Source organism: Protopterus annectens, chromosome 5.part1, assembly GCF_019279795.1.
Source record: "Protopterus annectens isolate FY-2018-M chromosome 5.part1, PAN1.0, whole genome shotgun sequence".
NCBI classification, from domain to species: domain Eukaryota; kingdom Metazoa; phylum Chordata; order Ceratodontiformes; family Protopteridae; genus Protopterus; species Protopterus annectens.
This window is the reverse complement of record NC_056736.1, coordinates 289,448,785-289,464,982: the sequence shown is the minus strand read 5'-3', so window position 1 is coordinate 289,464,982 and position 16,198 is coordinate 289,448,785. Positions and strand designations below refer to the sequence as shown.

Sequence of the window (16,198 nt, the reverse complement as noted above, 5' to 3'; positions counted from 1 at the left end):
ATGGCTCCTTAATCACAGGCAAAGTCATCAAAGGAGCTTTCACCTGGTCTCCTGCCTTGCCTACCTTTTGGCACTGCTCATAGGTCCTGCAGTACCCTGTTATCGCTCTGGAAATTCCAGGCCAATAGAAGTTTTACATAATACGTCTCTTTGTATGTTTTATGCCCATATGACCTGCAAAGGGAATATCATGGGCTATGGCTAGAAGTGCCAGATAGTAAGCTCTAGGCACTACCAACTGCTGTACTCTCTCACCTTATAGCCCTCCATCAGGGGTTCACTCTCTGTACAGTAACCCTTTGTTCCAGTATACAGATTCTCCCTTCCCTTTAGAATCAGGTGCCTCCCTAGCTACCTGCCTCAGGCCTTGCAATGTAGGGTCTGAGAGCTGAACCTGTCTCAAGTCTCTCCTTGTAACCCTTCCCAGCTCCCCTTCCACAGGAAGTTTGGCATCCTCTGACAGTGGTGCCTCACTGTCAGCCTGGGTACTACTACTCACCTCCCTTTGCAGTTACCCTGTCCAAGGGAACATCAGTTCCCACAAGCAGCTGTGGCTCACATTCAGTCTCACTGCTACAGCGTAGCTCACTCCCTGAAGTAACCACCTCAGCAGTCCTGGCTGCAAGTATGCAGTCTTGTCTGGGTCTCCCCCAGACTACCAGACTCACATGCTTGTCTCCTATCCTGACTGTGTTTAACTGCATAGGTACATGGTACTGTCATCTGAATCCTTCCCTCTCAGGACATCTGCAGGATGGTAGTTCCATACCCCTGTTGTCTCAAGACAACCTACTATTGGCATTTTGTCTTTACCACTTACTGGCTCTTACCTTTTATTCACCACCTTGCCTCCATGGACATCTGTATGCCACATGGCCCCACTGGTTGCATTCAAAACATTTAACCCTAGCTCCTGGACATATACCTGGACTAGTGGCTTCCCCAGCTACTGGTGGATTCTGTTGGGGCAGCCTGTGTTGCCCACCGTGTGTTCCTTTAGTCCCATGAGCAGTACTGGGAGTCCCTTTCCTGTGCAGGGGATGCCCTGCTTGCTAGGTATAGGTCTCCCTTCTTCCCCAACTCCACTGAAGTAGCACACTATCAGCTAACCCAGATCCTCATGTCCTCAGGCAAAGTGCTAAGGGCTTGTTTCCTTACCAAAAGGTCTGCCAGCCCTTCAAAAGTGGTGACCTGACATCCACTCACTCAGCTATGAAAATAAGTGCTCAGTTCAGCAACATATTCACATACATTTTCATCTGCCTTGCGTCTATGCTTACAAAACTTTTTCCAATACATTTCAGGTGTTAGCTTAAAATGTTCTAACAAGTGACTTTTTACAGCAGTATAATCAAAACAGTCAGTGCCATGCATTTTTTTCTAAAGAAGTTACACCTTTACCATGGAGTAAGGGGGTCAAGAACCTTACCCAGAGCCTTTGGTCAGCTTCATACTGTTTACATACCCGCTCAAACATATGAATGAAGCTATCAAAATTATCCCCCTCTTTAAACTGTGGAAGAAATTTACTGACCTTTTGTGCTTCTGGGGTCTGGTTACTCCCTTCCCCATTACCTCCATGACTCTGGCGAATAGTCAGTATTTCCCTCAGCTTGTAGACTCCTCATTTTCTCAGCTGCTTCTAGTTCCATATGCCTGGCCTCCAACTCAAGACTCTTTAGCTCCAGCTGGATTTTTAAGTCCACTGCAGAAAGGTTGAGCTGTCCATTCTCCGAGGATATTGTATCTCCACTGTCAGTCTGATTGTCCTCAAGGCTGCTGTTTTCTGATGCAGCTGTAACTAAGGCTGCAATCAGGTCTGCCTTAGGTTTCCATGCACCAGTCCCCTAGCCTGACACATCTCCACCAGCTGGCTCCTTGTCAGCTTACCATACTCTTCTGCTGACATGCTGCCTGCTTACCCTAACACTAAGCTAACAAAAGAAATAAAACAATTGTGATCTGAACTCAGAGGATACACTGCATGGCTGTTTTAGAGTACAAAACACTTTTAGAGATCACTGTACATAAGCTACAGGAATTCGTTCTACCCACACCACTACAAGCCAATTAGTATGTGAAGTATTAGTATGTGAAGTAGATTCCACCACTGCCAAACACTTGTGACGATCGTGCCTTGGCCCAACAATCAAGGAGCCTCCATCATCCCCACTAACACCAGGGAGGTTGTCTCATAGAAGAGAGGAAAGGATAACTAATACATACAGTAAAGTACAATTTCCCTTAAGTCTTGTGACGGCCGTGCCCTGGCCCAGCAATCAAGGAGCCTCAATCCTCACCACTAACACCAGGGAGGTCATCTCATAGAAGAGAGGAAAGGATAACAAATGCACACAGTAAAGTACAATTTCTCTTAAGTGCACACAGAGATCACAGTCAATCTGGGGCTGGTTGCTCCTTTGCTCACCAGGTCCCCAATAGGACTCCCCACTGGCACAGCTATAGGGTCCAGGCCTCAGCTTAGCTGGGCAAGCTAAAACCTGCAGTACCTTTTCTGTCCAACCAGTGCTTCGTGTCCCTGCCAAGTAGCTGACACAACACACACTTTGAGATAAGTATTTATACAACTTTACAGACACTCCTGGGAAAGGCTGACACAGATTCTCCAGCTACCCAGACCATACGGTAGTAATCCCTGCTGCCACCCAGCTAATAATATCGGCTACTAAAAGGCCCTTAAAAGGGTGTCCAGTTATAACTGTGCAATATTATTATCCAATGGTAATGTAACAATTTAGTCTAAGGCTTATTTAGAGTGGCCTATTACAATAACCTCTATAAATATGCAATGTACTCTGGAGCTTATCTCTACACAAACCAGCCACGGGTAAAGGTTTTTAAAATATTTAATAATAAATAATTAAAACACAAGACAAAACTACTACACCACAGAGATATCTAAGAGTTCAGAGATCATACAGAACAATACAGTAGGACAGGTCTGATTTCAAAGAAAAATACCTAATTAATCTTTACTAGCTTTAACTATTCCTACAAGAAATCACAGTGCTAAAACTTACATGTGAGCATAAGGCAGAGTGCTTATAAGTTGGATATCAAGATCAAAATGCCTTAGGTCTCTTGTGTGAAATAGTATTTAAACATTATTAACAAACATGTCTGCTGGGTTCCTCCCAAATTACATCATGTTGACACTTAGGTTTTCCCAGGCAAACAAACTGCATTATTTAGCAATCTAACACCTGTTCAGAAACTTACAACAATAAAAGACATTTCACATGTATACTCTAACAGAAACCAGAGCAATAAAGCACATTCCACATGTAAATTCTGGCCCTTAACTTTAGCCTTAAAACAATAGGCATGAAACCTTCATCCAGACTCACTGGAGCCGAATTCTAACATGAAAGGGTCACAACATGCTTCACTGGGCCAGTAGAGTGCAATGTTGTCACATATTTTGCAGTTCCACATTTCACAGTATTCTTTTACACTCAAGAAAACATGCCTGTATTTTACATTTATTTACAAATATCAGAATTATATATCAAATTCTATTTGACTAGGCTGGCAGCCTTTGCCCATCTCTCCCCAATCATCACACGTGGATGTCGCACTTATTGTAAATTCATTAAAACTTTGATTAGGTTTTCAATAAGACATTTTACTTATTCTATTAGTGGTAGATATAAATGCAGCAGTCCAGAAGTGGTTTATTTGGCTGAGTGCCAAGGCTGTCCACGGTTTTACATAGGAAAAAACGAAAGACAACTGAAGCAACGAATGTATGAACATCAGTACAGCATACATAGGAAGGATTGCAATAATGCATTAGCAAAGCACATAAATGAATATCAAGGGCATTTCTTATTATTTCTTGTTATAGAGCAGGTTAAAGAAAACATCAGAGGTGGGCCATGGCATTTGTTATTAGAGCAAAGGGAATTGTGATGGCAAGTTCTAACCAATGCCTATATGTACCCAGGCCTAAATGAGTCATGCTCTTTAAAATATTTATTAAGATTAAAATCTTTAGAAAGATGCTAATTTGATAAGAACACACTTTTTTAATTTGGCGATGGAGATAAGTTTAAGATTTTCATAATGCAGTTAAATTCATTTTTTTAATGACTATAATTATATTTTCTAGAGAGGGTGTATTTATATAAACAAATATATATAAATATGTGTGTGTCTGTATTTTTAATGTTTTATATACATATATATATATATATATATATATATATACACGTGTGTGTGTATTTTTAATGTTTGTGTGTGTGTGTATATATATATATATATATATATACACACATATACACACACACACACATTTTAGTTATGTGTAAATGTTTCTTTAATTCTGAATTGATGACTTGATGATGTCACTTTTGGTGGTTTATTTAAACCAAGAAATTTCTTCCATGTTTTTGTTTGAAGACGGTCGTACATTGTTATGCCCAAAAGCGCCAACAATAAACTTGGAAGGTCTGGTATACCACATTTCCTATTTTGTTTGTTTATGCCTTATACATTTTGTCTGAAATGAATCCTTCCACCCTTTATAGAGCCAATCATTAGTGCTTCCCTATACACTACTTGACTGTGAATCCCAACAAATGTCTCTCTTTGTTCAATGGTTTGACAGATGCACTTTAATGCGAGTCTCAATTGTCAAGAAAAGGTAGGCTCTCTGTTACTTATGCTAAATATGTTTGCCGTGTCATTTTTTTTTTATCTGGTTGACCGATACCTACCTCTTAATGTTTTTGTTGTGTGGTTCGAACAGTGTTTTATGGTAATTGGAGCAAGACAAATAGTGGGATATTGATATGGTGGGGGTGTTGTGGGGGGGGGGGCATGAGGGGAGCACAATAGGGTCATGATGGGAGGCCCCAGTTCAGTGTTCTGCCTAGGGCCCCATTTGACCATGATCCAGCTGTGATGTTCTTCCCACCTGCTATGTTTGTAAACAAAGATTTTAGACTTATCTTGCATTACGCATAATTGTATAAATTATATAAATAAATATTTCTGAACCTGTCATGGACATAAAAAACATGTGCTTCTAATATGCTGATACAGCTATACCAGATGATATAGATTTTATGATACTCAAACAAATTATGTTAATGCATGTTATAACTTTTAGGATGTTTCTGCTTGGTTTAAAATATTTAATGCATTTATTTTACAAGCAGTCAAGATGTAGCATAAGCTTGTTAAACATTTAGTGTAAAATTATGTTTGGTAAGTATGTTTTTCTAACTTCAATTTACCCCTGGCACAGTCAAATTTAAAAGGTCAAACACCCGTTAAATGCCGACCAATTCATATTAAGAAAATCCACTATGGGAATTTTCCTAGCTACCTGTCTCCACCATCTCAAGACTTTGTCAAGACATTCTACATGACACACATAAACTTTACCTTTAAAAAAGCTACAGAAGATTGTAATAACCAAAATGTTACGACAAGCAAGAGAGAAATACCACAAATGTTTTGTCATTTCAGAAACCTTTTCATGATATGTTCTACATGAATAAATGACATCATGGAACCTTTACATCACAGCTATCCTATCAATTTGTAATTGTATCATACAAAATCTGATTACACTTGCACTCAGTACAAGAAAGAGACAAGTGGTACATTTATACAACTGGAATAATCTAGTTATAGGATTTTCTATGATAAAATAGCATAACATTGGTCATCTGGTAAAAGTGACCATTGCCAAGCTAGTTATACCAAACTGAATTCAATGTCCAAGTATCTCTAAACTGTGATGTTACCACTTTAGCTAGAGTGCTATTCAATAAATTGATGCTACTGCCTTCAATTTATCAACTGTTATTCAATTTTCTGAACACGTCTGTTTGTTAAATAAAAATGTCTGAATATATATATAGAAGCTGTTTAACTGATCGGTCTGATCTGACTGACTTTTACTAACGTCCACCTTCTTACAGATCTGTTTGTATCCAATTATGCTTCTGTCATTAGATATCAAATTTGTGATCTGTCTAAATAATACCTGTCGGGTAATTTAACTAATGTTTTACAAGTTAGGGATTTTAAGTATTAACAACTTTAGGAGAATGTTGGCAATGTTCACTTAATTCTGCCGCAGGCTACCTTGGATTAATTTCAGTCACAGTGATGCAGATATTATGAGGATAGAACCAGACGCAAAATACAGGTAGCAGAGAGCAGTCTCAAAAAATGCTTTCTGCCTAAGCAGAAAGTTTACTGGAGCCTCAGGTAAAAATTAAATCACAAGCTAAAAATCAGAAGATTTTACAACAAATGAAATACCAAGTAGTGTGAAAGGAAATGCGTCAGAGCTGTTCACGCTTACTATAGATTGGTACACAAAATGTCGGAAAATTATAATGTGCACATCAACTTACCACTCCCTCTGGGCAGTCCTACTCCTGACAAAGCTTCTAAAACAGAACTCTTCCCGGAACTCTGGTCTCCAATGACCGCAATAGCTGGCAAAGCTAAGTCCTTCTCTACACCCAGTGCTCTAAGAGAATCGATTAGGTCAATGCATGGGCGCACCTTCTCCTCATAGTGGTTGTAAAGTGAAGTATCCATTTCTGGAAATAAGCACACAAAGCATATTTACGATTTCATAGCAAATTCAATTTAGTTTATGAAAATGTTTTCTTGTACTTAACTATGCAGTCATCATTGGTTTCAAAACTATATTACTTCCATCTACCAAGGCATAGTTTTTCTACAGGTAAAAATAGGGCTGTTTGCTGATGGTTTGTACTTATTTGCATACTTCTACTGAGTGCTGCTTTACATATTTTCAGATTTGTCCAAATCAGGCAAGATGTAATGTGGGGAACTGCTAGCAAATGACCCTTTTATATCCATCCAGTAACTGAATGCAAGAGGTTTACTTTGTAAAGTAACTTGAAAACAAAGGACAAAACACAAACAAGAGGTAAAAATAACAGTGTACTATATAGGTCAGTAGTTCAAAGTTCTAACATACATACTCAAGTTGAGTGGACAATACAGCAGTGGAGTACTGGAACATCCAAATGGGACATAAAGCTGGTTTTAAAAATTGTTACCTGACATGACCTGCCTAATCTTCCTAGAAAGGAATTTCCAAATTTTTGCCCTTCTAATCTGATAAAGCCCACTTTTTATTTTATTCCTGCAGTCATGTACTTTCAAAAATATGTTATTATTCCCTAGGGTTATAAATGTACCTATGAAGAAATATATTCAAATAAGAAAACACAACCATACGCATTAATTAAATCATAACAATATATAATTCACAGTGAATAGATTTAAGGTCTCCAGTCATTTTAAATTCATCTACCAAAAGTTCTTTCAACAGGTTTCAGTTTTGCTATGTTAAACATTGAGTACATGCAAAAAAAAAACCCTCTACTCAACAGAGGGCCTTATTAGAAAGGTGCAGATGAGAAGCAACACATCCTTCAATTAATACGAGTCTGACAAAAGAGCAGACATTATTCCATGGATTTTATTTCATATTGAACTAATTTGAGTCTGGCCCAGGTAAACAAAACATTCAGTAAAAAGTAATGTCTTTCAGCTTTTCCAGGTTAGGGGTCGCCACAGCGGAATTCCATTCCACTAATGATTGGCAGTGGATTTTTCCGGTGCTGACTTGCCAGCCCAATGCCCAACCTTCAAAGAAGGCACACCCATTCACGCACGCACCTACCTGCATGTCTTTAAATGTCGCTTGACCGTGGGGAGGACATGCAGACTCCACACAGAAGGCGCTCCAGCAGAGAATCGAATGGGAGAACCTCTTGCTATGAGGAGACAATGCTAACCACTGCACCACCGCTGCCTAAACAAAACATTCAGTAAGGACTGTAAAGGCTGCAGAGTACAGCTGCAGCCAGCTTTGTATTGTCTGCAAATTTAACTCACTATCCAGTATATCAGCAGTCTGAACAAACGCACTGCAGTTTATTCCAACCAGGCCTACTGAACACTGCAATGCATACTGTTTCTGAAACAAATAGAAAAATATCTGTAGCAAAACAGATTACTATTCCCTACCTTATTGTTTGTGGAAACTATGAACTTATGAACTATGAAAGAAAACATACAATCTAAGCAACATGAATGCCACCCAGTTATTTGTCCAAATGACCTCATAACTTCTCAGAGAGGGTATTACATATAGTACGCAACACATTTCATGCAACTGGTAATAAGAAGAATTTCCAAGCTGGCATGATTTTTCTATTTACTGCTAGGAAAGCCCAAAGTAAATTTGTCTGAATAACAGAAATGCATTTGATTATGGGTAGTTTTTAAATTCCTTAAGATTAGTACGATTAGAAGTAATATTAATACATCTGGCTAAAATAGTAAGTCAGCTAATGTTTACATTTCTGAAATATAAAACCTGATTCACAACTAAGCAAAATAATCTTTCCATGGAACACGAAAATGAGAAGCTATTTCATTAAACAAAATAACTTTCCATGGAACATGAAATTGACAGGCTACTTCATGAAATGATCTGGATGGATTTCTGGGCTAGTTATTGGTATAAATACATAAGTTGCATACTGAGCCATCTTCAAAAGAAAGGTCTCCTCCCTCTACTGAAAAGAAACTTACAGTAGATATGATTAGCACTACAAAATGCAAAAGATCCCTATTGTAAGATATCTCCATTTTATGAATTTCCATGACAGCTTCAGGCAATGATCTTACTGTATTTCGAAGCTTAGCTAGATGTGGATTTTGTCTGTCTGGAAAACAAATCATACAGTAACCAGATGTCACAATATGAATTTAGACTGTAGATTAAAGCATCAACTGTCATTAGAAATTCTAGTTCTTTCCACAAGAATCGGAGGTTTATGCCTACCCAAAAGGCCAGATTTGTTAACTTGTCTGACAAAAAGTAACGCATAATGCAAGAAAAATCTATTATCTTGTTTTTACATGGAGGAATAAGGAAAGTCGAGCTTAAACCTGACTGGTAGCCAGACAAATTTCTTTGGTACAGTACTCCATAATTTAAGATCTCCCAAGATGAGGAGACTCAATATGGTGTAAACAGCAAATAGAATTTTTAACATTATTATTTTAATCATAGTTATTGCTTAAATTGTTGATGAGACTACTATTCCAATGCATTCTGTCTCTCAAACTCCATCAGAAAACATATGAAGCCCAGTTTTCAATTTTAGTAGTTTCAAGATTTTTAACTTGTGTCACTTGCAGGTGGATAAATCTCATGAAACTTTGTTCAAAAAAGGTTTTAAGTTTGTGTCCAAACTGATGAGGTGAAAATTATGGTTAATTTAAAACTGTTTACCCACAATTAAATTTGAGGATATAATTTGGAGAAGGCCAAATGAATCATGAAATAAAAGAGAAAGCTTTAAAGAAAAAAATTACTTTTATTCCTCCTTCCCATCCCATGGTTTCCTCTTATGAGAATGTGTGTGATGACCAAATTAGAAACCTCATTAGTCACAGAGGCAACTGCACTTTTTTGGATAATTTGACAAGAGATAAATGAATGGTTCTGAGAAATATTATGACAGAAGTATCCTGGTCATGAAACTGGATGGGGGGGGGGGTAGTTCTGATGGACCAGTGGATTACTCTGCTAAAATGTTTGATATATTCTTAATGACGAAGAGGTGTATATGAGGGTATCTAAAAATGAAGTCAACATTGTTTACAAGAAAAGTGATCATCAGCTTAATTGATATGTTGGATCAGGGTTTCATTACAGGAGACACTTTTGATTTTGTATAGATTGATTATCCATTGATATCCTCAATATTTGGTATACCCGAGAAACACAACAGTACTACTAACCCTCCACTGAGACCTACTGTGGCATCACAGCTATCAAAAATGGAGTTTTTAGTTGCCTTTACTGAAGTGAAATATAAATACATTATTTCCAGGCATGAAATGAAATGTAAATACATTACTTCCAGGCACAAACACTTACTACGTGACTCTTGACACCTCCTTGAGAAGTCTAACAATATTTTTGACAATGAAGTTTTATTTGCCCCTGCTGATGTCAATTTATTTTCAGTTATTCCTCATGGAGTTTTTAGTTGCCTTTACTGAAGTGAAATATAAATACATTATTTCCAGGCATGAAATGAAATGTAAATGCATTACTTCCAGGCACAAACACTTACTACGTGACTCTTGACACCTCCTTGAGAAGTCTAACAATATTTTTGACAATAAAGTTTTATTTGCCCCTGTTGATGTCAATTTATTTTCAGTTACTCCTCATGGTTTAGGCTTGGAAATGTTTACCAGGATATTTTATGACACCCATGATTTCGACAACAATGATATCTATGTTATCAGTGAATTTATGGAGCTTGTTTTGAAAAATAGTTGTGTTTTTCGAGGGGACAGGGGTAGCTATGGGTGCAAACTTCTCCAGTTTTTGCTAGGATCATTCTGGCAGCATGGAAAAAAGGAAGCTGTTGTTCAACTCCCCTTTTTACAACTATATCCAAGCCTATTTTAACTTTCTGGATGAACTATATCCAAGCCTATTTTAATTTTCTGTTTCTGAATGACATCCTTATTTTATGGCATGGGAGTGAGCCATAATTGGATGACTGTTACCCATTCTGGGAACTCCACTGTATTTTTAAGACTTGCATACAAGAGAGCCTTCGATAAACTAGAATTTTTAGATATCATCCTTTACAAAGACACTGAGAACATGAGGTACTGTTCCACCATCTTCAGGAAGAAACATTTTCAAAAGATTTATATTTTACTTGTTGTCACACATTTTCAGAAAAAAAGCATTGTTAAAGTCAGTTAGTACGACTTTCAAGGCTGATTACAGATGGCACTATTTGATGGTGAGGTGAAGTTAATAGATATGTTCAAAGAAAGAGGTTATCCACAAACCATCCTTGAAAATTTAAAAGGGTTAATTTTTCAAGGAAAGAATGAAAAGTATGCACCCATTTTGGGAACACACCCAAAAGATATATTTAACACTAACACCCCTAGAAAATCAGATATTTTAAAAACTGGAGCAATGGTAATTCCCTACAACAGGGATGCCTTTAAGATTGGCCTTCAATTGAAACTTGATTTTTACCCTGGAAATGAAGAGGAGGTTAGGTGAAACACTTCATTTGTTTTTTTAGTAAGGGTTAGAATCTAAAATAATTGGCAGAGGCTGAACCCACAAAGAACTATGACCATTAAAGGTCTAAGATGGTAAAATCTGGGAGATGTAAAACTTGCAGATTTATTAATGATGGATCTTATGTCAGTGCAAACAGTTATCACAGAACTATTAGTTGTCTGGAAATGTCAATTGTGACACTCGGGGGGGGGGGGGGGCAGTGTAGTTAGCCACCTGCATCTCTTGTACATCTTTATGTTGTTAAGCCTAAGAGAAAATTAAAAGACAGAATTTGTAAACATGTAAAAGACATTAACAATAGCAAAAAACAAGTGTTTTATACAGACACTCAGTGGTTTGTGATAATTTTAATAAATTTATTTTTACCATTATAGACAAAGTAATTGTAAACCCTAGACATGGTGACATCGAAAATCTCTTAGAATACAAAGTTATGCTGGCAAATTAGGTTAAATGCCAGCCAACCACCAGGGTTGAAATTTTCTTTAAAAAGTGATTTAAAAATTAGATCTTTTAATATTTGACACAAAGAATTCTTAGGTGTTTCAGCCTTTTAAAGTTTCATTTTGATAATTTTTCGAAATCATTATTATAATTATTTTTGTGTTTTTAAGACCACACATCTTAGCAACAGGTTTTATGTTAATGACTTATTCAAGAATTGTATTGTGACTTGCTTAATATTCATTATATGTGCTCAGTGACTGGTGTTTTTAAACTTTAAATAGCCATCCTCTCTCGTTATTCAGTTTTACTCTAACGAAGTCCCATGTCTGAGTTAAGGGACAAAAGCGTTTAGTAATAAAGTGGATTGCTTGACAATTTGCTTCCACCTGGTTTTTGCTGCCTGGCACAGTTTTTAGTCATGTATAACTAGGCCCAACAAAGATCAGCAGAAAAGTACAGCTGATTCTCAAAAACAATTTACCAAAGTTCATTTTGTAAAATCAGTGTTCAGAATTGTTCTAACGTAAGAGACACTATAAGAAAACATACCTGGGATTCATAAAGATAAATAATCTAAAAACAGTGAGAGCTAAATGGGTGGTGATTCAATTATAATGGAAGACAAGGTACATGATCTTATAGGTTCATAGGTTGGTATTAGGCTATCGGCCCTAGGGCCTATACAAGCCTAGCCATAACAATTCCCTGGCTATTTCTTCCCACAATATTTACTTCTTAGTACTTTTAATAGGATTTCTAAGAATTAGAATGCTTGCCCAGAATAGAGGTTAAAAAAAAAGCCAAGCTAAGATAAACTAAAAGGACCTGTAATATTTAAAATAAGATGCTGCCTGCCTAGCTTATCGCATCCAATATCAAAGCCATTAAAGGTCAGTTGGCCGCTCTTGCACACAAATTCCCAAAAAGCTGTAGTATCCCTAGTTTGTCAAATAACCACAAAGTTAACACTGGTTTGGGTGTACTAAATCTGGTACTAGAAGTTTCAGCATACCCATCCATATACCCATGTATACTTTTTTTTTTTAATTTCTTACTCCATGTGACCATCAGCTGCAAGGCTGCTCTCCCTTGGCTCCCCCATCTCCCCCTAAAATCATCCATCAGCAGAGAAGGCAATGGATAAATCAGGTTCAGCTGCTACTGCCCCCTTACCAAGGCAGTTACTAGCAGCCAGGGAAAAACAGTGGAGGACAGCTGGCAGGTAGCATCATTACATGCACGCTAAGACCATCCATGTAGTTAGGGTGAATCATGAGAAAGTGCCAACTCTGGACCTTTTCAGTACACCCATTCCTCCTCAACCCAGAAATCTTTCTTGCCCTGGCCTCCATCACGGCTTAAGTGGGTCTAACGAGCTCCATCCATCCACCCCCAAACATATCCATCCTCTCCAACAGCTCATCCGTCTCCCAAGCCACTAATCAAATTCAGGTAGTCTGGGTCAAAGTCAGGGCTTCATCACTTTATGCTACAGGGCTGGCATTTACTCATGCATAGTTTATAATAAAGATCAGAACTTATAATGGAACACTAATACTCTGACAGCACTGAACTTATTCCTGGTTTAAGAATTTCTGCAGTGAGTTCACTGCCAAAAGAATTGGGATGCAACAGTACAGATGAAAGAGAATCGTTACACATTCCAAGAAAATGTTTTAACAAAGCAGGTTGTTATATTTCACCAATAAGTTCACCTAGACTTGCAGCTTGATCTTTAAAGAGGCATGACCTTACACAGCTCAACATCTGAGAAACAACTGTAGAGATCCTCTGTTTGCTACTTAGATAATGAAGACAGCATGAAGGAATTCAAGTAGTATGTTACTGATTAGGGATCAGGATTATTAAAACTACAGTAATGGCGCCAGCTTTGTAAACCTGGCATACGGTCACCCAAATGGGAGCTGAGCACCTGGTACAGAATGCATTCCAGACTTCTGAACAATTCATTGACTGATGTAGCACCACCACCTCACAAAGCACCCTTAATATTTATGCATGCTACTCTGTGCTGCACTGCATACCAACAGCACTGTGTGCTACTCTACATGCAGACTGGAGAGCAGCTGTGAGGTCTATGTGGCATCTACCAACAGTACAACATAGTGCTATGGATTAAGAGTGCTGCAGACAGCTGTCACATAACTGGGTGTGTTGTGTCACATGGGGGTGGGGGGTTCTATTCCACAGTCATTGAATTAGCATCTACATGTTATGGACCTGAGGGGGATCTGTTAGTGGCAGCACACCCACTGGCTTTAGGGGGTTATCACAGCTGTAAGGGAAGGGAAGTGTATTGTGTGTGTGCGCATGTCTGTCTGGGTACATTTGTGCCTATATATGATACAAAGGTATAGATGGCGCAAGTGCCTTCCTTTACATTTAGCATTGAAATTGGTCTGTCACTCACTATTTAGTGTAATGTGGACCCTGTCACTCACTATTTAGGGTGATGTTGCTGCTTGGTTATGTAATGCAAGCAGTGTATCACTTCTACAGACACACAGGTTGCTAGGTGCTGGCTTAGACACTAAATGCATGCACCTCCTTTTATCTTTCCTTGCAGTTCATTGTAATTCACAAAGGAAGATGCAACTCAATTTGCATACATCGTACATAGCTAGACTCAAGTATGCGGTAGTATATGCTGCTGTGCTCTGGGCAGTTGGGGGCCTTTTATGAATTGTGCAGGGTGCTGGTATGTGTCTTGTGCTCCATATCAGGACACTGCAATTATACACTATGTATATGAATACTGCCTATGTTTTTGTAAATGGTTTTAAAAAAAGGAAGAGCATGTTTATTGTGTCTTCAACATTTTCCCCTAAACAGTGGATACCCAATATAAACTTTCTGAACTTTGGATTTTTAATCATTTGGAATTCTGACTTCAGTCTGAACCTTCTACATGGGAATTTAAATGCCTGAGGAGTTCTGCTGACTACAGTAGTAGATTCGAAGCCTCTCCAACAGCACTACTGAATTACTGTCTAACTCAGTTCAACTCCTCTTCCTGGTATAACACAGAATTGATTTACAGCCTAGTATTTTCTGAAATACTGGAATAAAATTGCAGTAGATTTAATAATGAATCTTTTCTGCATTCTAACCACTGATCATTTTGGTATAATATTTTATTAAGTTACAAAGTAGACAACATTTCTAAGCATCCTGAATAGATAAAGGGTAATAAAATAACCATTATGGAATCCTGAGAATCCTTCTATTGATTTTGCAGCAAATGTTAAAGGACTAGAAGTTGCAGAATGAACAATGAACATTTCTAAATACTGGATGGGGAAGCGTTCTTACTAGCCACAGTCAATGTTAAATGTTGATCCACAATGCTGAAATAACACACTGGGTGGCTGACAGTCTATCCAGGTGAAAATAGACTGGCAAAATATGAGAAACAAAAGAACTAAGGGATGTAGTTAGATGTAGAGATCTTACATCCTCAGGCCTGTTAAGATTTTGTTCAATTACTCCATATCAGGCAACTCTGACCAAGAGGCAGCCAAATGGAGGCTCCCCTCTGTCCTCTCTCAGCTTAACACCTAGACAAGGGGCCACTCCTAAATGGATAGATGACTAAAAGCAGAACAGCGCTTAATGTACCTTGACAAGGAGCCTAAACAAGTTGGCTCTAACAAAGGCATCATACTCTGTCCATCTGGGATTATTCCTTACATTAAGCTCCCAATACTCTGAGGCAGCCTGGAAAAGAGGGATCTCACAATACCAGCAACTAAACCATGTAACTTTCATGAATGCATCAACCTCTCTACAGCACATGAATGTAATGCATAGTTGATGCTTGCTCCTCATCCTTTGTGCTGTCGAGCCCAGTTTTAGATTGTAGTCAGTACTGCAGCAAGCCAGAGGGGTGAGAAGATGTTGGCCACTCACATCCATCCTCTCAAGTTGGCTTCCCCAGTACTTCAGCTGTTACTTGGCCTCAAATCAACCTGGTCATACCCTGAGCTTATTCTCTCTATGCCATGCGCAATACAAGCTAGAGATTTTGTTTTTGTTTTTAAATATATATTTTTTTTATGAGGGACGGTGCCAGTGGCTTTACAGATGTGGTATCATATACAAAAACTAATCAATTAAAAGTTTCCCTCTAGTATAACTTTTTTTTTAGAAATTCCAGGAATGAAGGAAGAAAGCTTACCCCCAATCAAAAACAGATATTTCTAACAGTACACACTGCAAATTTGTTGATGGCCCACTTCCCTGAAAGATTTGAAGTGATATGAAAAAAATCTTTGGTATTATATTTAACAAAACCTTTAAGATTGTACCACAAGTTATTGAGATCAGTCCATTCAAAAAAATGTGCCATCAACAAAACAATCCACCAATCTCATGATTAAACACCATGCATGTCCTGCAGCCACCTTCAGATGTGTACAGTTTACCAGGTTTACTACTTCTCATTCCCTTCACAAATAGCAAAGAGCATAAAACAAGTTTACTGTATTATTACCTACTCCTACAAGTTTACTGTGAATTTTGTCATTGTATAATAGTCTGCGGTCTCTACATCTGACCTTGATACAG

General features: G+C 38.1%; 1 protein-coding gene across 1 annotated transcript in view; it reads right to left on the bottom strand.

Annotated features, from left to right (window-relative positions):
* The window catches only part of LOC122803382 (interferon-induced GTP-binding protein Mx3-like), a 1,250,224-nt gene that overhangs the window by 1,077,017 nt on the left and 157,009 nt on the right, over positions 1 to 16,198 (bottom strand). The window contains exon 2 of the mRNA XM_044072962.1: positions 6,386 to 6,587. Within this exon, the coding sequence (XP_043928897.1) occupies positions 6,386 to 6,587 (202 nt within the window). The remainder of the gene's footprint in view (positions 1 to 6,385; positions 6,588 to 16,198) is intronic.